Source organism: Sphaerodactylus townsendi, linkage group LG16 (assembly GCF_021028975.2).
Source record: "Sphaerodactylus townsendi isolate TG3544 linkage group LG16, MPM_Stown_v2.3, whole genome shotgun sequence".
In the NCBI taxonomy this organism is placed as follows: domain Eukaryota; kingdom Metazoa; phylum Chordata; class Lepidosauria; order Squamata; family Sphaerodactylidae; genus Sphaerodactylus; species Sphaerodactylus townsendi.
In genome coordinates, this window is record NC_059440.1 from 19,265,164 (window position 1) to 19,282,323 (window position 17,160).

Consider the following 17,160-nt stretch of genomic DNA (forward strand, 5'->3'; position numbering starts at 1 on the left):
TCTAAACCCTCCAGCCAAATGGAAAAACGGCTCTCTTTTTGGTGGGGTGTTGTGTAGTTTCTGGGCTGTATGGATGTGTTCTAGCAGTATTTTTTTCTCCTGACGTTTCGCCTGCATCTGTGGCTGGCATCTCCAGAGGATCTTGACTTACTGACTTGCAGTTGGATGTGAATTCAGATAAGCTTCCAATGTGGCTTTACATAATAAGCATCCCAATTAATTCTTTCAGGGGGCTGGTGTTTCTCCAGCATCTGGCCTCTTTTCTTACACATAGTAAAACAGCATGATGGGCCTGAAGTGTTCAGATAGTCGTCGTCCCCACCCCACTACTCCAGATTAAGAAGTCTGGGGAAAGGAAGGACTTTCACTCTTTCATCTGCATCCTGAATGGTGGTTGCAATCCACACATATTTTGTGGCCTCTGTGCAAGGCTTTTCTCTTTTTCATCCAGATCCTAAGTGATGGTGGCGATTCACACATTTCTTGCATCCTCTACGCAGGGGTTTCGCTTTCCCCAGCATTGCTTCCAGCCCCATTCATTTTCTTGGCGATCTGCTGGAACCCGCGACGGCTTCGGGCATAAGGCCTGTCCATGTCTCTCCCCCAGCTCAGGGAAGGTCGGGACCAGGAGGGCTTCTCCTTTCGTGTTGTCATCCCGACTTCTCGCCCACGTGCCACCAGTTCACGGTAAACCGCCTGCGCCACCTCGGAAGAAGGTCCCTTCAGCGAGGAAGGCAGCAACTTCCGGCGACGCTCTGTGCCTCCGACTCTACAGCATCCACTTCCGCTCCAGTGTTTCCTGTTTCCGGCCGTTTCCTCTCCTTTTTCCCGGGAGGCGATGGCGGCCGTTCGGGGTCTCCGCATCTCGGTCAAGGCGGCTGACCCGGAGCCCATGGAAGTGGAGGAAGGCGAGCTGCAAGCCGGAGCCGCGCCGCCGCCGCCGCCTCCCGACGAGTCCTCCGATGCCGCCGCGGGCCCAGTCCCGGTGCGGCGCTCGCTGCGGGAGCTGTTGCCGGTAACTGAAGGAGAAGGGAGGGGCTCCTAGTCCCCCCGCGCCTCTTTGGGCTCGATCCTCGCCGTAGGCGGGAAAAGGCCACCAGCCCCACCTGGGCGCCGCCACAAGTCAGATTGGGCGAAAGTGCCTCTGAGTAGGTGCAGAGCGCAAAAGGAGTCAGAGTCCCCACGGGTGGAGGGCAGGGACAGGCCTGCGAGGCGGGAGAGGCCGAACACTGTTCCCACTGTCAGTACTGGGAAATGTCTTTTCTTCCAGTGCGGTGTAGTGGTTAAGAGCAGGTGCACTCTAATCTGGGAAACCGGGTTTGATTCCCTGCTCTGCCACTTGAGCTGTGGAGGCTTATCTGGTGAACCAGATTAGCTTGTGCACTCCAACACATGCCAGCTGGATAACCTTCGGCTAGCTGGTCATAGTTCTTAGGAGCTCTCAGGCCCACCTACCTCACAGGGTGTTTGTTGTGAAGGGGGGGGAGGGAAAAGAGTTTGTAAACCCCCTTACAGGAAAGAAAGGGGAATATAAATCCAAACTCTTCTTCTTCCTTGGCCACCCATTAGCATGGCCGCCTACCCCAGAACGGGAATAGCCTTCAGTAAGGAAAGGGGGGTGGGAAATGGTTCCCAAAAAGGCTTGGACGTTGACAAGCCTCCACAGGAAGGGTGGCAGATGTCGGCTACATTCTGCTACATGTCTGCTACATTCAGGAAGACAGACAAGATGCGGAAAGTTCATTTACACAGGCATCCCTTGATCGAGGATTCAGATCTTAGGAGGGGGGAAACTAGTGGGCTGTTAAGAATTTTGAGGATTCAATTTAAAACTTATGTAAGTTAAGAGTGACAGGGCAATCGAAAACTGGGCATGTGGTGTTTCCCCCCACACGTTTCTTATCCAGCAGAAAACATCAGTGTGGGACAGCAAGGAACAAGCGATTGTGTGATTTGATCCTGTGAAAGGCCCTAAGAATGAATAATATTGGAAAGGAGGGAGAAGGATTTGCAGCAAAGGAGTAGGTTTCTGTGTATAATGGTTGAGATGCACGGAAAGCGAAAACCCTCTTGCATCCTTTGCAGTTTGAAAATTTGAAGGATGTTTTTTTCAGCAAGAGAAAGCTTTGTAGAAACAAATGAAATCTGGCTTGATTTCTGTAAGAACAAGCTTATATGTGACTTCCTGGTCAAAATTGAAAATGCCAAGTACTCACGAGCCCTTGAAGACTTTCAAAGCCGCAACATATCCAAAAGCTGGACAGTTCCTGTTGGGTTTTCAATATTTACTTAATAGCTGTCCTTGAGGAGACTAGGGAAGCAATTGTGTGTAATAGTGGTATTGTAATAGTGTTAACTAGTGTTTGTGAATGTACTTATGTCTGTATGAGAGAAACACTTGAAGGTGTATTGGGGCATCACTGAGACACAAGCCCTTTAAATGCACAAATTGTAGACTTAATAACTCACAGATCTACAACTGCTAGCCATGTTGTGTGCAACTATTGCTGGTTTGTTATTTCTGTTGCACACCCCTTTTCTGTTTTACATATTATGGTCTAGCCTAGTCTTTCAAACTGTGCGTTCCTGTTGTCAGTACTGGAAACTATATAACAACAACCTAGCTTGCTAGACTTGTTGCAATCTATTGTGATTTTTTTAAGGATATGAGCAGAAGATATGAAAACAAAGCTGGAAGCTTTATCACTGGCATAGATGTCAATTCAAAGGTATGTATTTGGTTGAAGAGTCTAGGGTTTTCTGTACAACTTTGAAATATAGAAAGCAGACAGTATTGTTACAGTTTGCTTTCTTTTCTGGAGTTGACTTTTCAGAAGAGTTTAATTGATAAATGGTACACAGTGCCCCAGTGCTGTCATGATTTCCTTTTTGTGTCAGATGTAATTTAAGTATGTTGTGATGTTTCATTGAAGCAGGTTTGTGGAGGAACTGAATGCAGTGTCTTTCTATGGATCTGTAGCCAAAGTTTTGTTTCCAGCCTACAAAAAAGTTGTATTTTGCCAAGAGATTAGAGTACTGTGTCTGGAAGTGCATGTTTGCCAGGGGCAAAGAAACAAATGCGGGGAATTCCTTTACGTAGCCCTGAAATCTCCATGCAAAACTAACCAAACTGAGTCAGACAGAAAGACAAGCCTGTGTTTGGGAGGGTGAACTTCCATTAGTTTGTAGATACATGAGGGTAGTGATGGCAGTAATCTATGCTTTCATAATACAGTTCCTGCCAAAGAGTGAAAGAATTTGAATTCATACCCCTTTTCTTTCCTGTAAAGAGTCTCAAAGTGGCTTGAAAACTACTTCCCTTCCCCAAAACAAACACCTTGTGAGGTAGGTGGGGCTAAGACCTCTGAACTAATTGGTACTAGCCCAAGGTCACTCTGCAGGCATCATGTGCAGGAGCAAGAAAACAAACCCAGTTCACCAGATTAGAGTCTCTTGCTCATGTGGAGGGGTGAGGAATCAAACCCGGTTCTCCAGTTTCGAGTCCATTTCTCTTAACCATTACACCATGCTGGCTCAATCTGACCAAGAAACCTTACATTTTTTAGACCCTGAAACTTTCCAGTTGTTTATTTTCCTTTTTTTAAGTAGTTCATGTAGTCACTTCCAGCTACAACAAAATCAGCTTTGAGTTTTTACTTCTCTGCAGGGTTTGCTTTATGCTAGCGTTGAATTTCGTCACCCCAATTAAAATGGAGATTTAGAATTTGCCTGATTACCTAGTGAGTTCATAGAAGGTAGCAAGCTGCTAGTCCTGTTAAACTGCATGGTTTCTCTTCTGTGTCAAAGAATGTTGCAACCCTGTTTTAAAAAAAATCACAAAGCATTCGTTTAATTTTCCTACAAGTGTTATTTGCTTCCTGCAAACTGCTGTAGCGTCTAGTTTGGGCAAAGCAAGTTCACGTGTTCTCCTTTGGGTACCGTTTCCTTTTGTAGGAAGCAATTGAGAAGAAGGAGCAAAGAGCAAAACGCTTCCATTTTCGAGCGGAGGTGAATCTGTCCCAGAGAAATGTGGCGTTGGATCGGGACATGATGAAGAAAGGTACGAAAAGTTGCCTGTTGCTTGCTTTTACCAAGTAGTTTGGCTCTGTGGTTCTTGACCTTTACTCCACTACCACTCTGCCCTCAAGTGCATCACATTATCATCAAATTGCCCCTCATTGGTTTATTTAATAAAATATTTACATGCTGCCTGTCACATAAACCAAAGTGACTCAGGTTACAAATAACTAAAGTACAAATTAGATAATTAAGAAGTGTGGCTTGGTGCCTCCAAATCTGTTTGATGTTTCAGTCTGAGATGTTGGGTTACCTGTCCTTTGGTGCTTCTGTCTGGGCTCTCGTGCTTCAGTTCTGGACTTTGACAATGGATTGTGGGAGGTGGAATGGGCAAGTGATGCCTCATTGCTGCCATCTTGTGATGCTCTTCTTTACTTTTCAAAATGTTTTTGTGTATGTATGCATGCTTTCACATTTGTTTGTTTTAATCCAACCTGTCACTGATGTCTAAACCAGATTGGGGACTTTTTTTGCAGCTATTCCAAAAGTGCGCCTGGACACCTTATATGTTTGCGGCGTAGATGAAATGAGCACTCAGGATATCTTTGCTTATTTCAAAGAGTACCCCTCTGCTCATATTGAGTGGTTGGACGACACATCATGTAAGTACCTTTGGGACTCATAACCCGCAGGCATCCTTTTGTGGCTTTGGGTCAGCTCAGTGTCTGTCTTTTTTTCTTCCGTTTCTGGGTGCACACACCAGCCATGTTTGTGTGTTACAGTGAACATATGTGCATCTGTTTGTTAAGGAAAAGGCAACATGCAATCACTTTGCAATTGAAAACAGGGACCAGTTCCTAAATAAATGTGGAGTTTGTATCACACTTTAAGCTGCATGTGTATTGAATGTAACACGAGACATACTCAATGCACATAGTTAATCAAGTGTACACTGCAAACAGATTGGTATGTGCACTCACAAAAACTTTGTAACTTATCCTCTTTGCCTTGTTCCTTTCACGTGCTACCTTGTTTGGAATATCCCAGTGAACAATCACAGTCCTTTCCCCCATTTTTAGAATTTATTTTCTACCCCTGGCTGTAATGTTCCCACTTGTTCTTTTTAACCTATGAAACTTTATTTTGGAAAAGAATGCTGAGCAAATATGCTTTTATTCTGTATATTCTTCATCGCTGCTCTCATGTGAGATTTGAGGCGGGGAATCCTTCACCTCTGAAGTGTGTGGGTCATTTGTAGGCACTGCTTCAGTCATACAGGGTAGCTTGGCTCCCACTTCTGAGGCATTTTCAAAGTACTAGAGAAATGGTGTCTTTACAGTAAGTGCCACAAGACAGGGACCACAGAATCTATATCTGGTTGAAGGGGGAGAGAGCTATGGCTGTCCAGCCACTAAAAAACTGGAATAAGTTTGAGGTGATCTCTCCTGTAGACTCACCAAGTGGACTTACTAAATCGCTCTTTCTCAGACTCAGTTTCCCATCTGTCAGATGAATAGAACAACATTCTTGTAGAAAGGGGACAACTATGTTAGGATAGAAAAAAGCGACTCCTTTTTTGCCTGGATATTTCTTTGTCTGTCTTTGTGATGGTGTTCTTACCTATGAGTTGAGCTTTTTAGAATCGGGTGTCATTGGAGCTTTCCCCAGCTCTGCAGCCAGCTGGATCTCTGCTTCCTTTCCAGGCAACGTCGTCTGGCTTGACGAAGTGACAGCAACACGAGCTCTCATCAACATGAGCTCCATGCCTGAGGAAGAGAAGATGAAGCCCCAAGAAAAGAGCAAGAAAGCAGGGGAGAAGAGCAAGAAAGGTATCAATCTGCCAGACACATGTTCTCTATTCTTATGGTTCCATTTGGAGAAAAGGCAGGATATAAATTCAAACCTTAGAGCCCAGTTGCAGAGCACTTGGTTTGAGTCTGGGGTTCAGTCTCTCATTGAAGATATTGGAACATTCTGCCACAGGAGGTGGTGATGGCCAATAACCTGGATAGCTTTAAAAGGGACTTGGACAGATTTATGGAGGAGAAGTCGATTTATGGCTACCAATCTTGATCCTCCTTGATCTGAGATTGCAAATGCCTTAACAGACCAGGTGCTCTGGAGCAGCAGCAGCAGCAGAAGGCCATTGCTTTCACATCCTCCATGTGAGCTCCCAAAGGCATCTGGTGGGCCACTGCGAGTAGCAGAGTGCTGGACTAGATGGACTCTGGTCTGATCCAGCAGGCTCTTTCTTATGTTCTTAAGATGGGAATGCCAATTGAACCTATGGCTGACGGTTGTGAATTTTCTGGGCTGTGTGGCCATGGTCTGGAGATTTTAGCTCCTAATGGTTCTCCCACATCTGTGGCTGGCATCTTCAGAGGCATGTCACGGTAAGATGCGTTCTTCTCCATGACACAACGAGTTGATTCTGGCTGTAAAAACCATCAACAGTACATTGAACCTGTGGCCTTCGATGAGCAAAGCGTGGACTTTTCTACTGATTGATGGGCTGTTCCCAAAGGTGTCTTTCTTCATATCAAACCAAAGCACTGCATCCACAATACTTTCCATTTCAGTTATTGTTGTCACTGCTGTTCTTTCCCTTCATATTGTTTCTACGTGTCCCTGTGCTTGGGGGTCTGGAGTGCTGGTTTTATTGCAACTGTAGCTTCCTGTCTGCTCCAGCCATGTGGCAGGATACTTGTGGATTACAGTTCCCCCCCCCCCCCCCATTACTTCATTTTAAGTTTAGCGTACGACACTAAGAAAATAAAAATTGAACAGCAGTAGGTTAAACATGCCAGTACTGTCCGTATGTTCCAGTACTTGGTCTACTGTACATTAATGCTTTTACAGAAATTATACTTTTTGTTGTATTCGCTTAGCAGTACATAATAAATGTAAATGGTACAGTAGTTTCGTGGGCATCGTTTCCTTTGCGATGCCCTCTTCTCCATGTCTTCTAGAATGGGAAGTTGTTTATTTCAAAAGTTTGTCAAGATAAGTGATTTGATATTTTCAGTTGTGAGATACCTTTTCTTCGATTAAAATGTTCCACTCCTTCTCATACCAGTGCCCTGTCGATTATAGTTTTGATGAAGTAATTTCATTACCAACACGCACCAAATACAGTCCTCTAAGGAAAGCCAGACTCACAGGGAAGCTTGGAAATGTAAACATTTTTTTGCTTCTCTTTAGAGAAAGAAGAGGAGAGCTCAGATGATGAAACTGAAGAAGGGGAAGTAGAGGATGACCACCCAAGTGACACAGAGGTGCGCCTCAGGTTTATTATACAGGGGTTATAAGTTTGGGTATGTGATCATGGGGAAAACTGTGTTCATTTTGTAGAGGAAAATGCAGTTCTTTAGAAGAAACAAAGAACACTGCGGTCATGGCCACTGGGAGGGAATCTCCCTGTCTAAAGAACAATGGGCATTTCAGTGTGACGACAATAGCCAGTGTCCATTTGTTACTCTGTTGAGTTTCTTAATTGCTGCTGTTATTTAGTCTGATTCTCAGAAAATATTTACTCTTTTTGTGTCCATCGAGGGCCCTGTCTAGTCAGTGCATGAATGGAGAAACCTCTCGGGAAACTACAAATGCTTGACTTGTGACACCTGATACAGAGCGAAAAATTCTGACTGCAGCCCTGCGTTCCTGTCACTGTTATTACTTGAGTTGGACCTTGCCCAGCTGGCCGTCTGCTCATGCTTGCAGAACCCACTGATGGCGACTCCTGTCAACCTTGTTTGGCCAACCCTGCCCATCTCGCAGGGCAGCTCTGAGCAAAGTTGCCCCTTTCTCATCCCTTGAACATAAAGGAGGGCATCTCTGCTTAGGATTTTACTGTAAGGGTCTGGCGTGGGAGCAGCAGAGCCTTATGCTGAATTGATGGCAGGCAGGCAGGCCACTCTATAATGATCCACTGCTCCCTAAGCTGAGCTGGAGTAGATGCCTCTTTTAGGACAGTGGCGGGCCTACATGCCAACTGCAGTACTGAACCGTGAAAGGTATTCTTTCCATAGCTGGACACGCTCTCCCAGGCGGAAGAAGACTCCCTCCTGCGCAATGACCTTCGTCCTGCCTGCAAGCTGGCCAAAGGAAACAAACTCTTCATGAGGTTTGCTACACAAGGTAAAGAATAAACCAGCTGTGACAGAAGCACAAGTGGGCTGTTACAGTCTAGGTTTATCACATACACACAACTTTTAGAACCTTGTTTTCCCATCTCTTATATGGCCCACAGTTTTTTGCCATGAAAATTTTTCCTGCAAGGAGAGCTTTGATCTCTTTGTTATATTCCTTCTGCAGATGACAAGAAGGAGCTCGGAGCTGCCAGGAGGAGCCAGTATTACATGAAATATGGGAATCCCAACTATGGCGGCATGAAAGGAATCTTGAGCAACTCATGGTGAGTAGCAGTGGCAAATGGGGCACCTGGAATCTTTGCCAGACTGTTGATCTGATTCTCTTATCATGGGACCCCTTTCTATTTTAAGAGTTTGGCCTCTTTTCTCCTCTCCCAGCCATAGATATGAACCAGCGCTAGATAATTGTACATGCTTCTGCCAAGCCCCAAGGAGTTGTGAATGCATTGACAGCATAATAAATTCAGGCCTTTGTAACAAATTAGTTTTGCACCCCTGCTACGGTGCCTTCAGTGTTGAAAGTCCTTTTCCATGTGCTGTCTTGCTTGTACTCCATACAATGTTCAGTACATCACAGGTGAGGGGATGAGATTTGGCTGGAGTGTCTTGTCTCAGACCACCTAGAGAGTTCATGGCAGAGGCCTCCTGGATCGCACAACTCTTCATCCTCAGGCTCCATCAGCTCCCCATACATTTAGCACGTAACTTCATTTCTAGGTTTTCTTAAATCCGTTGTTTGATTCTTTGATTTGTGGGGGAAATAGGGGAGAGTGGAATTGTCCTTCTGCTTGCTATGTCTCTGAAGCCACTGAAGGGTGTGGGCAGGCGGGTTCTTCTGCCTCGTCCTTAGTGCTGCTGTGAGTGACGACTGCCTTCCCTTATTCCCGTGTCGCATCATCTCAGGAAGCGGAGGTACCATTCACGCCGAGTCCACCGTGACGTGATTAAGAAAAGGACTCTCATCGGGGACGATGTTGGCTTGGCGTCACCTTACAAACATCGCCACTCAGGTAACTGGCAACTTGCTTCTCTGCCGCGCCCGCCCGCCCATGGAGTTGCGCATGACTTCCCATAGTGCTGGCATGTGGGTCTTGCCAAAGTGGTGAAGTGGGATGTTTTCTGTCACCTTTGTTTTCACTTGTCTTGGGAGTCGGTGTTATCCCTCTTTAGGTTGCTCATTGAGTTTTCGTTCTGTGGTCATGCTCAAGAAGGGCTTGGTGATAGCGGCAGTGCAACCTATGTGTGTCGAAAGCGGTTCTTGCGTGGTGGCAGAACCTTGTGAAAATCATCGTGCAGGGGAGGAGGGAGTGGCCTTGCCATCTGCATCTGTCTGTGGTGTTGGTGTGGCCCCAGTTTCATTGAATTGCAGCAGGATGGCCATTCCTGTCTGCATAAACTAAATGAACTTCAAGAGTTGCTCCCCACGATCTTTCCACTCACTGCTATGATCTTTGGAAAGCAGAGATCACGTTGCTGATGTACGTGGTGCTTTCCAGAGTAACAGACAGAAGAGTGAGACCTGTCTCAACATAGGGAGTCTTGAAGGAAATAGAACTTTGCTATCCATGTTAAGTTTTTCGTTGTAGGTGGGACATACACACACACACATATTGATTTATAGCCTGTCAAAATGGTCTTTTCTGCCCTGCAGGTTTAGTGAATGTTCCTGAGGAGCCCATTGAAGAGGAGGAGGAGGAGGAAGAGGAGGAAGACGACAACGATGACCAGGATATGGATGAAGATGACAGGGTGGTTGTTGAATACAGAGACGAACTGCAGGCTTTCAAGCAGTCCCGAGAGCGGAGCGCTGCTCGGCGGTCCAGCGCCAGCGAATCGGACTCAGACGAAATGGACTACGACCTTGAGTTGAAGATGATTTCTACTCCCTCGCCTAAGAAGACCATGAAAATGACCATGTACGCAGATGCAGTGGAGTCTCAGTTGAAAAGCATTAGGTAAGTCTGATGCTGTCTGGTCTGCCTGGCTGGTCATTCGCCTCCCAGGTCAAGCGCCCGTGCTCTTCTCTGCAGCAGCGGTTTTGGCAGGGATCCCCAATGTCTAGCTCGCTCCTTTGGGGTCAAGAAGGCAGGAGTGTCCTCCTTTGTTTTTCTTGCCTGTCGGCCAGTGTTGATCAAGACCCCCAAATCCTTCTCAGATAAGGAAATTACAGTCATGATGGTGGAGAGACTCTGAGGACTTCCTTGGCTGTGTTGAGGGAAGGTTAAGAGCCAGTGTGGTGTAGTGGTTAAGAGCAGGTGCACTCTAATATGGAGAACCGGGTTTGGTTCCCCACTCTGCCACTTGAGCTGTGGAGGCTTATCTGGTGAACTAGATTAGCTTGTGCATTCCAACACATGCCAGCTGGGGCTAGTCACAGTTCTTTGGAGCTCTCTCAGCCCCCCCCCCCCCCACCTCATAGTGTGTTTGGTGTTGGCGGGAGGGAAAGGAGATTGTAAGCCTCCTTGAGTCTCCTTACAGGAGAGGAAGGGGGGGATATAAATCCAAATTCTTCTTCTTAAGGACAGGGCTGAGATTGCCTGTTCTAAGCTGCAGGGAGCCCTTCTTTTGGTATGTGGCCTAACCTGCTGCCAGGCTGTCTGCAATAAGCTTCTTGGCCATTTTGCCTTCCCCTCTTAATGTCCTAAATGCATCTTTTGCAGAGTGCAAATTTTAATAAACAGCAGTGGGATAGGTCTTGTCTAACATTTGTGGAATAGTGTTCACAGCAGCCCATTTCTGCACTTCACCCATTGCACAGTGGCCTTCTGTATCCCTGTAAATCATGAACATCCAGGAACAGTGGGCAGGAAAATTTTACTCTCTTTCTGCAGATGCTTGGGATTCACCCTTAAAGTATCCTGTGTTTTTTTTCTGTCAAAGCAAAACCTCTTTCTTCTCATGCTCATAGCTAATGTAAGGAGCTAATGGACATCCTAATTGGGGTTTTTGTTTTCTTCAACACTACAGGAATTCGATGAGAGCAGACACTGTAGCACTCAGCAATGTGAAAAACCGAATCGGAAGCAAAGGACCTTCAGAGAAAGTTGCTGATGTTCGATTATTGTTAGAGGAAAAACGGCACGGGAGTACTGGGAAGCACCAGCCGCCCAGCTTGGTGAAATCAGGTAGTGTGGCAGACTGGACTTGCTTTTTTTTGAGCTTCCTTTGGTGGGGGTGCAGATCTGTAAGAATTAATGATTGATTGATATAAAGTGCTTTGAACGCTGTAAAGTGCTTCATCTGGGGTGTCCAACTCTGGCCCTCCAGATGTTCATGGACTACCATTCTCAGCAGACCTTGCCAGCGTAGTGCTGGCACAGGCTGATGGGAATCATAGTCCATGAACATCTGGAGGGCCAGAGTTGGACTCTCCTGTTCTACATAAATAAACATTCACACTCTGAAGTAGAAGTTTGTGTCTCCTCTGCTGCCTCGATGCCACAACAGTAGTATTGCTTAGGATCATTTTGTACATCTTTTGAGAGATCCAGTGAAGCTGCAGGAATTTTTTTCCTGGTTAGCCATTTTGATATATCTGTGTGTTGGGAGGAGGGGAAGGTTCTGAAGCTGTGGTATTTCAGAGTCTCGTTAAGGTGGGGGCCTCACAGCCATGGCCAGAGCATATCTCACACTGACATGAATAAATCCTGGGTCAGCGCTTCTGTATACCTAGTGCAGGGGTCGGGAACCTGCGGCTCGCGAGCCACATGCGGCTCCCTCACCCCTGCACAGCGGCTCCGCCCGGGCACAACACAGTTGTCCGGGAGTGGGGACTCTCCCCTTCCTGGACCTCGCAGAGAGCCCCAGCCAGCCCCTGACCGCGGGCGCTCCGACGAGTGAGAGCGCCGTGGAGATGGCTGGCGACAGCCCTCATCCTTCTGCCAAGGTCAGCAGCGTCGAGGCGTTAGGCGGCTACCGAGCCGCCCAAGCCGGCTGGGTGGGACCGGAGGGAGGATGGAGATGGCGACGGAGATGGCAGCGGCGCAGCATAGAGCCCGCGGACCTGGCCGGATCAGCCAGGGCAGCAGGCGGCAAAGGGAGCTGCGCCCGCGCAAGCCTAGGCCGAGCGGCCCCAGCTGCAGAGGGCCCCAGCAGGCGCCGGAACTGATGCCCAGACAGGCGAGAAGCAGAGAAGCAGAAGGAGGAACCGACGCCCGGACGGGGCCGAGGTGGAGAGGGGGAACTTTATGGATCCGACAAGCTCCGGAAGCGAAAAAAGGTGGAGGACTGGTCGCAGAAGAGCACACCGCCCTCTTCTGCGACCAGCCCTCCACCTTTTTTCACTTCCAGAGCTTGTCGAATCCATAAAGTTCCCCCTCTCCACCTCGGCCCCGTCCGGGTGTCGGTTCCTCCTTCTGCTCCCCTCCTTCTCGCCTGTCCGGGCGCATCGATTCCGGCGCCTTCGCGTTGGGGCCCTCTGTGGGGTTTTCGAGATCAGCTGCGCCGGCGCAGGCTTCCCGCTGCCGCCTGCTGCTGTCGACCAGATCACAGGCTCTATGCTGCGCTTACGCTGCATCTCCGTCGCCAGCCCCTTCCTCCTCGGTCCCCGCCAGCACCGGCTTGGGCAGCTGACGGTAGCCTTTAACGCTCGCTCGCCATCGCTGTCGACCTTTGGCAGATGGACGAGGGCGGCAGCTACATCTCCACCGGCGCTCTCAACTTGTCGGAGCGCCCGCATGGAAATCAGGTGTGTGTGTGTGTGCTGGAGGAGGGGACAAAGAGGGAGGAGGGCATGAGAGACCGGGAGAAGGAAAAAAGGACAGAAGGTGGGAAAAATGGAGGAGGAGGTGGTGCCAGGGAAAGCCAGAAACTCAGAGGTCCTGGTGTCCCAAGCCTCACCCCAGCTGCCCAGGCAAGCAAGCATGCAGCTGCCACTACAGAGCTTCATCCGCTACAAAAGGGATCCCCTCCCCACTTTTCTCTCCCCAGTTGCACGTGTTCCCATGAGGCTCTCCACCCTTTACCCGCACACCCCCACAAAAAATGTTCAAAATCCACTGTTACTCCCATACATAGTAAAATTCGAAAGATTTTCTCACCTGTAGCACCGCATGGACTCCATAACAACACACTACAACTGTCTACTCTATACAAAGTATGAAGGCAAAAAACAACATATACAGTGATATCCTCATTTCAAATGCCAAAAATATCTGCGGCTCCAAGTGCCCTCCCCTCCATGGAAAACGGGTCCAAATGGCTCCCTGGGTGCCAAAGGTTCCCGACCTCTGACCTAGTGGCTTAGGCCATTGCTCGATCTCCAACAATGCTCTTCTACCCATTGACTCTTTGATGAAAGGCTATATGAAATGAGTAGGGGTTGGGAACTGGGGTGAAGATTGAATATTAAAAAATTAAATTCAGTGCATTACTGTTGTTTCCAGATGTTCGGCAGAGGCTTGGCAAGAGACCCCATTCTCCAGAACCCAAACAGCTCAGCGGCACCTCTGTTTCTCATCGCGAGCCCATCTCTGATGTGCACAGCCGGTTAGGCATACCCAAGCAAGATGTGAAAGGCCTGTACTCGGACACCAGGGAGAAAAAATCAGGTCAGCCCCAGTGTTCCAGAAGTGGAGTATTGTATTTTGGTCTGCCTTTCCTCTGTTTCTAGATGGGTATATTGTCCACTGCTGGGAAATACCCAAAAAATCCAGTACCCACTCTCTTATTTCTTAGTAAATTAATACAATAGATGCAAAATAATGTTTGTTTATTACTTTCTTTCTCTATATTTCACTGCCACCAGGAATTTAATTCCAACCCCCTTATAATTTCTCCTGAAGTAGTGTGCTTAAACTTTAAAGCAGTTTTGAAGGGCTGCGTGGTCCTGAGGAAATTACTAGCGTGGGATTCCAGATTACATTTAACAAAATAAAAAAACTTATATATGTTCTTTAATTTAAAGGTTTCAAGAAATAATTTACAGTAAATAAAACCATGCGAGGCAACAATATTTTGCTGCATGGGTCTGCAATGGCCATGCTGGCAGGGGCTGATGGGAATTGTAGTCCATGAACACCTGGAGACCTGCAGGTTGCAGATCCCTGTTCTGCTGGAAGCAAATACTGTAATTTTCCTGGGGGACGGGTTCTTCTTTGCATGGTATAAGCATCTTGGTTCCTATAGTTCTATCCTACGCAAGTGAGGCGAGGCAGCATTGCAGAGTGCCTCAAAGGAGAGATGTCTGTCATCTAAATGCATAGAGGCAAGACAACACTGCTGAAAAGCCAGAAGTGTTTTATGAAGAGACATCCTTGAATGCTCCTTCAACCTTGAGTATTCAGAAGATAGTAAAATTCCAGTGTAGGAAATGTCTGCCACCTGTGGCTTCCTGCTTTTTCCAGAGCATTCCTTATCTACGGTTCACATTAAGATTTCTCTTCTTTTTTTGTTTTTTTGTTACCTTCTCAGCAAACTTGTGGACTCGCTTAGGGTCAGCATCCAAGATGCCGGAGAAGACCCCTGATAAAGCGGAAAAGTCGGCCACGTCTCCTGAGGAGGATGACTCTGAACTCCAGCGGGCATGGGGGGCCCTGATCAAGGAGAAGGAACAGTCACGTCAGAAGAAAAGCCGCCTAGATAACCTGCCCTCGCTCCAAATCGAAATCAGCCGGGAGAGCAGCTCTGGCTCTGACACAGAATCATGACAGCCCTTGGCATTCTCTGGAGCCTAGTGACTTTGCTGGTGGCCACAAAGTGGAAAGTCTAGGACCAGGAGCTGTGCTCTGCGGCATGGCTAATCCTGTTTCATCTAGAGTGTGGTGGAGGAGACATTACTGGGGGCAGGGGGAGGTGTGTTTCCCTGGAAGCCATCAAGAACTGTCTGGCCAGGTGTGTGTGTAGGAGACTTCTGTGGTGTTATATTTTCACAGGTTGTGTCTCTAAGAAGAAGGAAAAATTGTTGGTCGCCCCCTCCTTTTGGGACATGGTACTGTTCTTGCTAATAACTCACCTTTGCCTTCCTGGTCCTTCTCCGGGTGGCTAGCACATGTCATCTCTGTGGGCCAACGCCGGCTTCTCCTCCAGAACTGGCCCAAGTGTAAAATGGCTGATTCTAAAGCAGTAGTCTTCTCTGCCATCCCATGCAAGCAATTCTGGATTATAACCCACCAGAACTAGCTTCCTACATTTTCAGAACTTTTTAAAATCTGAAATGAAGATTGAGCAGCTGGGTACACAGAGTCCTCTAAGGTGCTTTCTGTTTGTTGTTGAAATTAACTTTAAAATTATCTACAGTCTGTATAATGTTTGGAAAAAAATTAAGCAATGGAAATGTTAATTCTTTTATATATTTTGAATTTTTTTGCTGTTGCCTACAGTGAACATTTTAATAGGTAGATTTCATCCGTGCAGTTCAAGTATGTAACAGGAGACGTTTTGGGGGGGATATTGACTCTTACAAGGCAGAGCAATTGCTTCCTGTCCTGATTTCTTATTGTCCTGGTATGTGGATGTGTATGACCTGTTTTCTTCCCCCACCATCTGACCATTTGTTTTTTGTCAGGCAAGTTAATGCTGTTCAGTGGATTCCTTCATTCCGTGTTGTGGTATAGGAGACACTTGCTATGTTATTTGGACAGAATTTATAGAGCTTCTTGCCCTAGAAGAATTCTGCCAGGAGCATTTTCAGTTTCTATCTGGCAATGTGTCAAGTCATCTCTTCTGTCTTCCTTCTTTTCTTTTCATTCCTCTGGGGACCCGTATCCTCTCCCTCTCCCCATTTTTTTTGTATGCAACAAATGTTTTGAGGCTTTGGAAAACTAAGAGCTGATCAGCTGTGAGCTTTTTGTCTGAGAAGAACAATGCAGGGAATAACAAGAAGACAACAAGGAGGAGGAATGAAAACTATTTGGTCTCAACTTCCCTGTTCAATATTGACCCTCATTTGTTAAGTACGTCTTCTGAAGACTGTCAGTGAAAGCAAGTAAACACAATGTTTGATCACTGTAATAGACTGTGTTGATGCATTTTATTTATCTGAAGCCTGGAATATATAACTATTATCATATTCAATTACTATTCTATCAAAGGTTCCTGTTACAATTAAAGTTTCTATTTTAAAAAATGGCAACCCTTAACTCTTGTACTGACCCGAAGCACTAATGTGGTGGGTTCTAGTCCTGTCCTAGCCCACCTGTGTAGATTACACTTTTTCTTGTTCTGAAATTTGCACTTTCTGCTCTAATTTCTGCCCGGAAAGTACTGAGAACTGCCTTTCTAAGTATACGCAGAGTTTTCACTAAGTAAGTATGAAGAGCTTTGACCACAATTCAACAGGTTCAGCAGGCAGGCTTCCAGATCTCAAGTTGAGCCTGGAAGTGTGGAAGAAATGGGTGGTGAAATCTAATCTTCACAGAGCAGCTAAATTCAGCAAACTGAGATTTACTACTAGCAGTAACAGTTACCCTTAAGCCTCTGCCTTGTGAATAACCACAAATGAAGAGCTGGGCTAACAGTAGATGAAAAAGAGGAGTAAACCTAACACACACACCCCTGCTCTCTTTCGTGTATGTTGTACAAGAGATGTGTTTCACCTGTAGACTTTGAAGCAGATCTGATACTTCAATTCCTGCTGCAAACCCAGTGTACCACCTATGTATGTCCAGCTTCAATTGATAATACATTTCTCTTTAGCCAAAGGCAGCTACAACCTGGCTGTTGCTATGCAGCAAAGGACTGCAACAAACTGACCTGCTTGAACCATTCGTATAGGCAAGTGCTGTGAGGAAATCTGTGTGGCTGTGCACTTGCTAGCTCAAAAGTAGTCTATAGACGTGTAATGTATCATCAGGCACCATGTTTGTCACCCTGGGTATCCTCATGGCTCAGTTAGGGTGCTACTACGGGCATGAGAAGGCATTCTGATTGCAGGGACATTATTTACTCTTTGGAAGGGATGGGAGCATATGAATGATGAGGTATAACTGAGAATTGCCTGGGCGAGGGACAGCCCAGCCTTCTCAATGTACACCTTTCCCAGCCTGGCAGATCC

General features: G+C 46.8%; 1 protein-coding gene across 2 annotated transcripts; it reads left to right on the forward strand.

The window, feature by feature from the left end:
* Positions 1-803: 803 nt before the first annotated feature.
* Positions 804-16,118, forward strand: NCBP3 (nuclear cap binding subunit 3). Of its 2 annotated transcripts, none has more exons than XM_048519330.1 (13): positions 804-1,015; positions 2,664-2,729; positions 3,955-4,060; positions 4,554-4,679; positions 5,721-5,846; positions 7,219-7,292; positions 8,046-8,154; positions 8,332-8,431; positions 9,072-9,178; positions 9,820-10,123; positions 11,136-11,293; positions 13,553-13,738; positions 14,580-16,118. In XM_048519330.1, exons 1-13 carry the CDS (start codon positions 839-841, stop codon positions 14,813-14,815), a joined length of 1,875 nt encoding a protein of 624 aa, XP_048375287.1. In that variant the 5' UTR covers positions 804-838; the 3' UTR covers positions 14,816-16,118. The 2 variants fall into 2 exon arrangements, with proteins under 2 accessions (XP_048375287.1, XP_048375288.1); XM_048519331.1 differs by having other exon boundaries at positions 13,553-13,717.
* Positions 16,119-17,160: the final 1,042 nt, after the last annotated feature.

Bases quoted from the DNA above. Each gene is read 5' to 3' on its own strand.
- NCBP3 (XM_048519330.1), top strand. From the start codon at position 839: ATGGCGGCCGTTCGGGGTCTCCGCATCTCGGTCAAGGCGGCTGACCCG. The intron at 4,680-5,720 runs GTAAGTACCTTT...CTTCCTTTCCAG, and splicing joins GTGGTTGGACGACACATCAT to GCAACGTCGTCTGGCTTGAC. The intron at 9,179-9,819 runs GTAACTGGCAAC...TCTGCCCTGCAG, and splicing joins TTACAAACATCGCCACTCAG to GTTTAGTGAATGTTCCTGAG.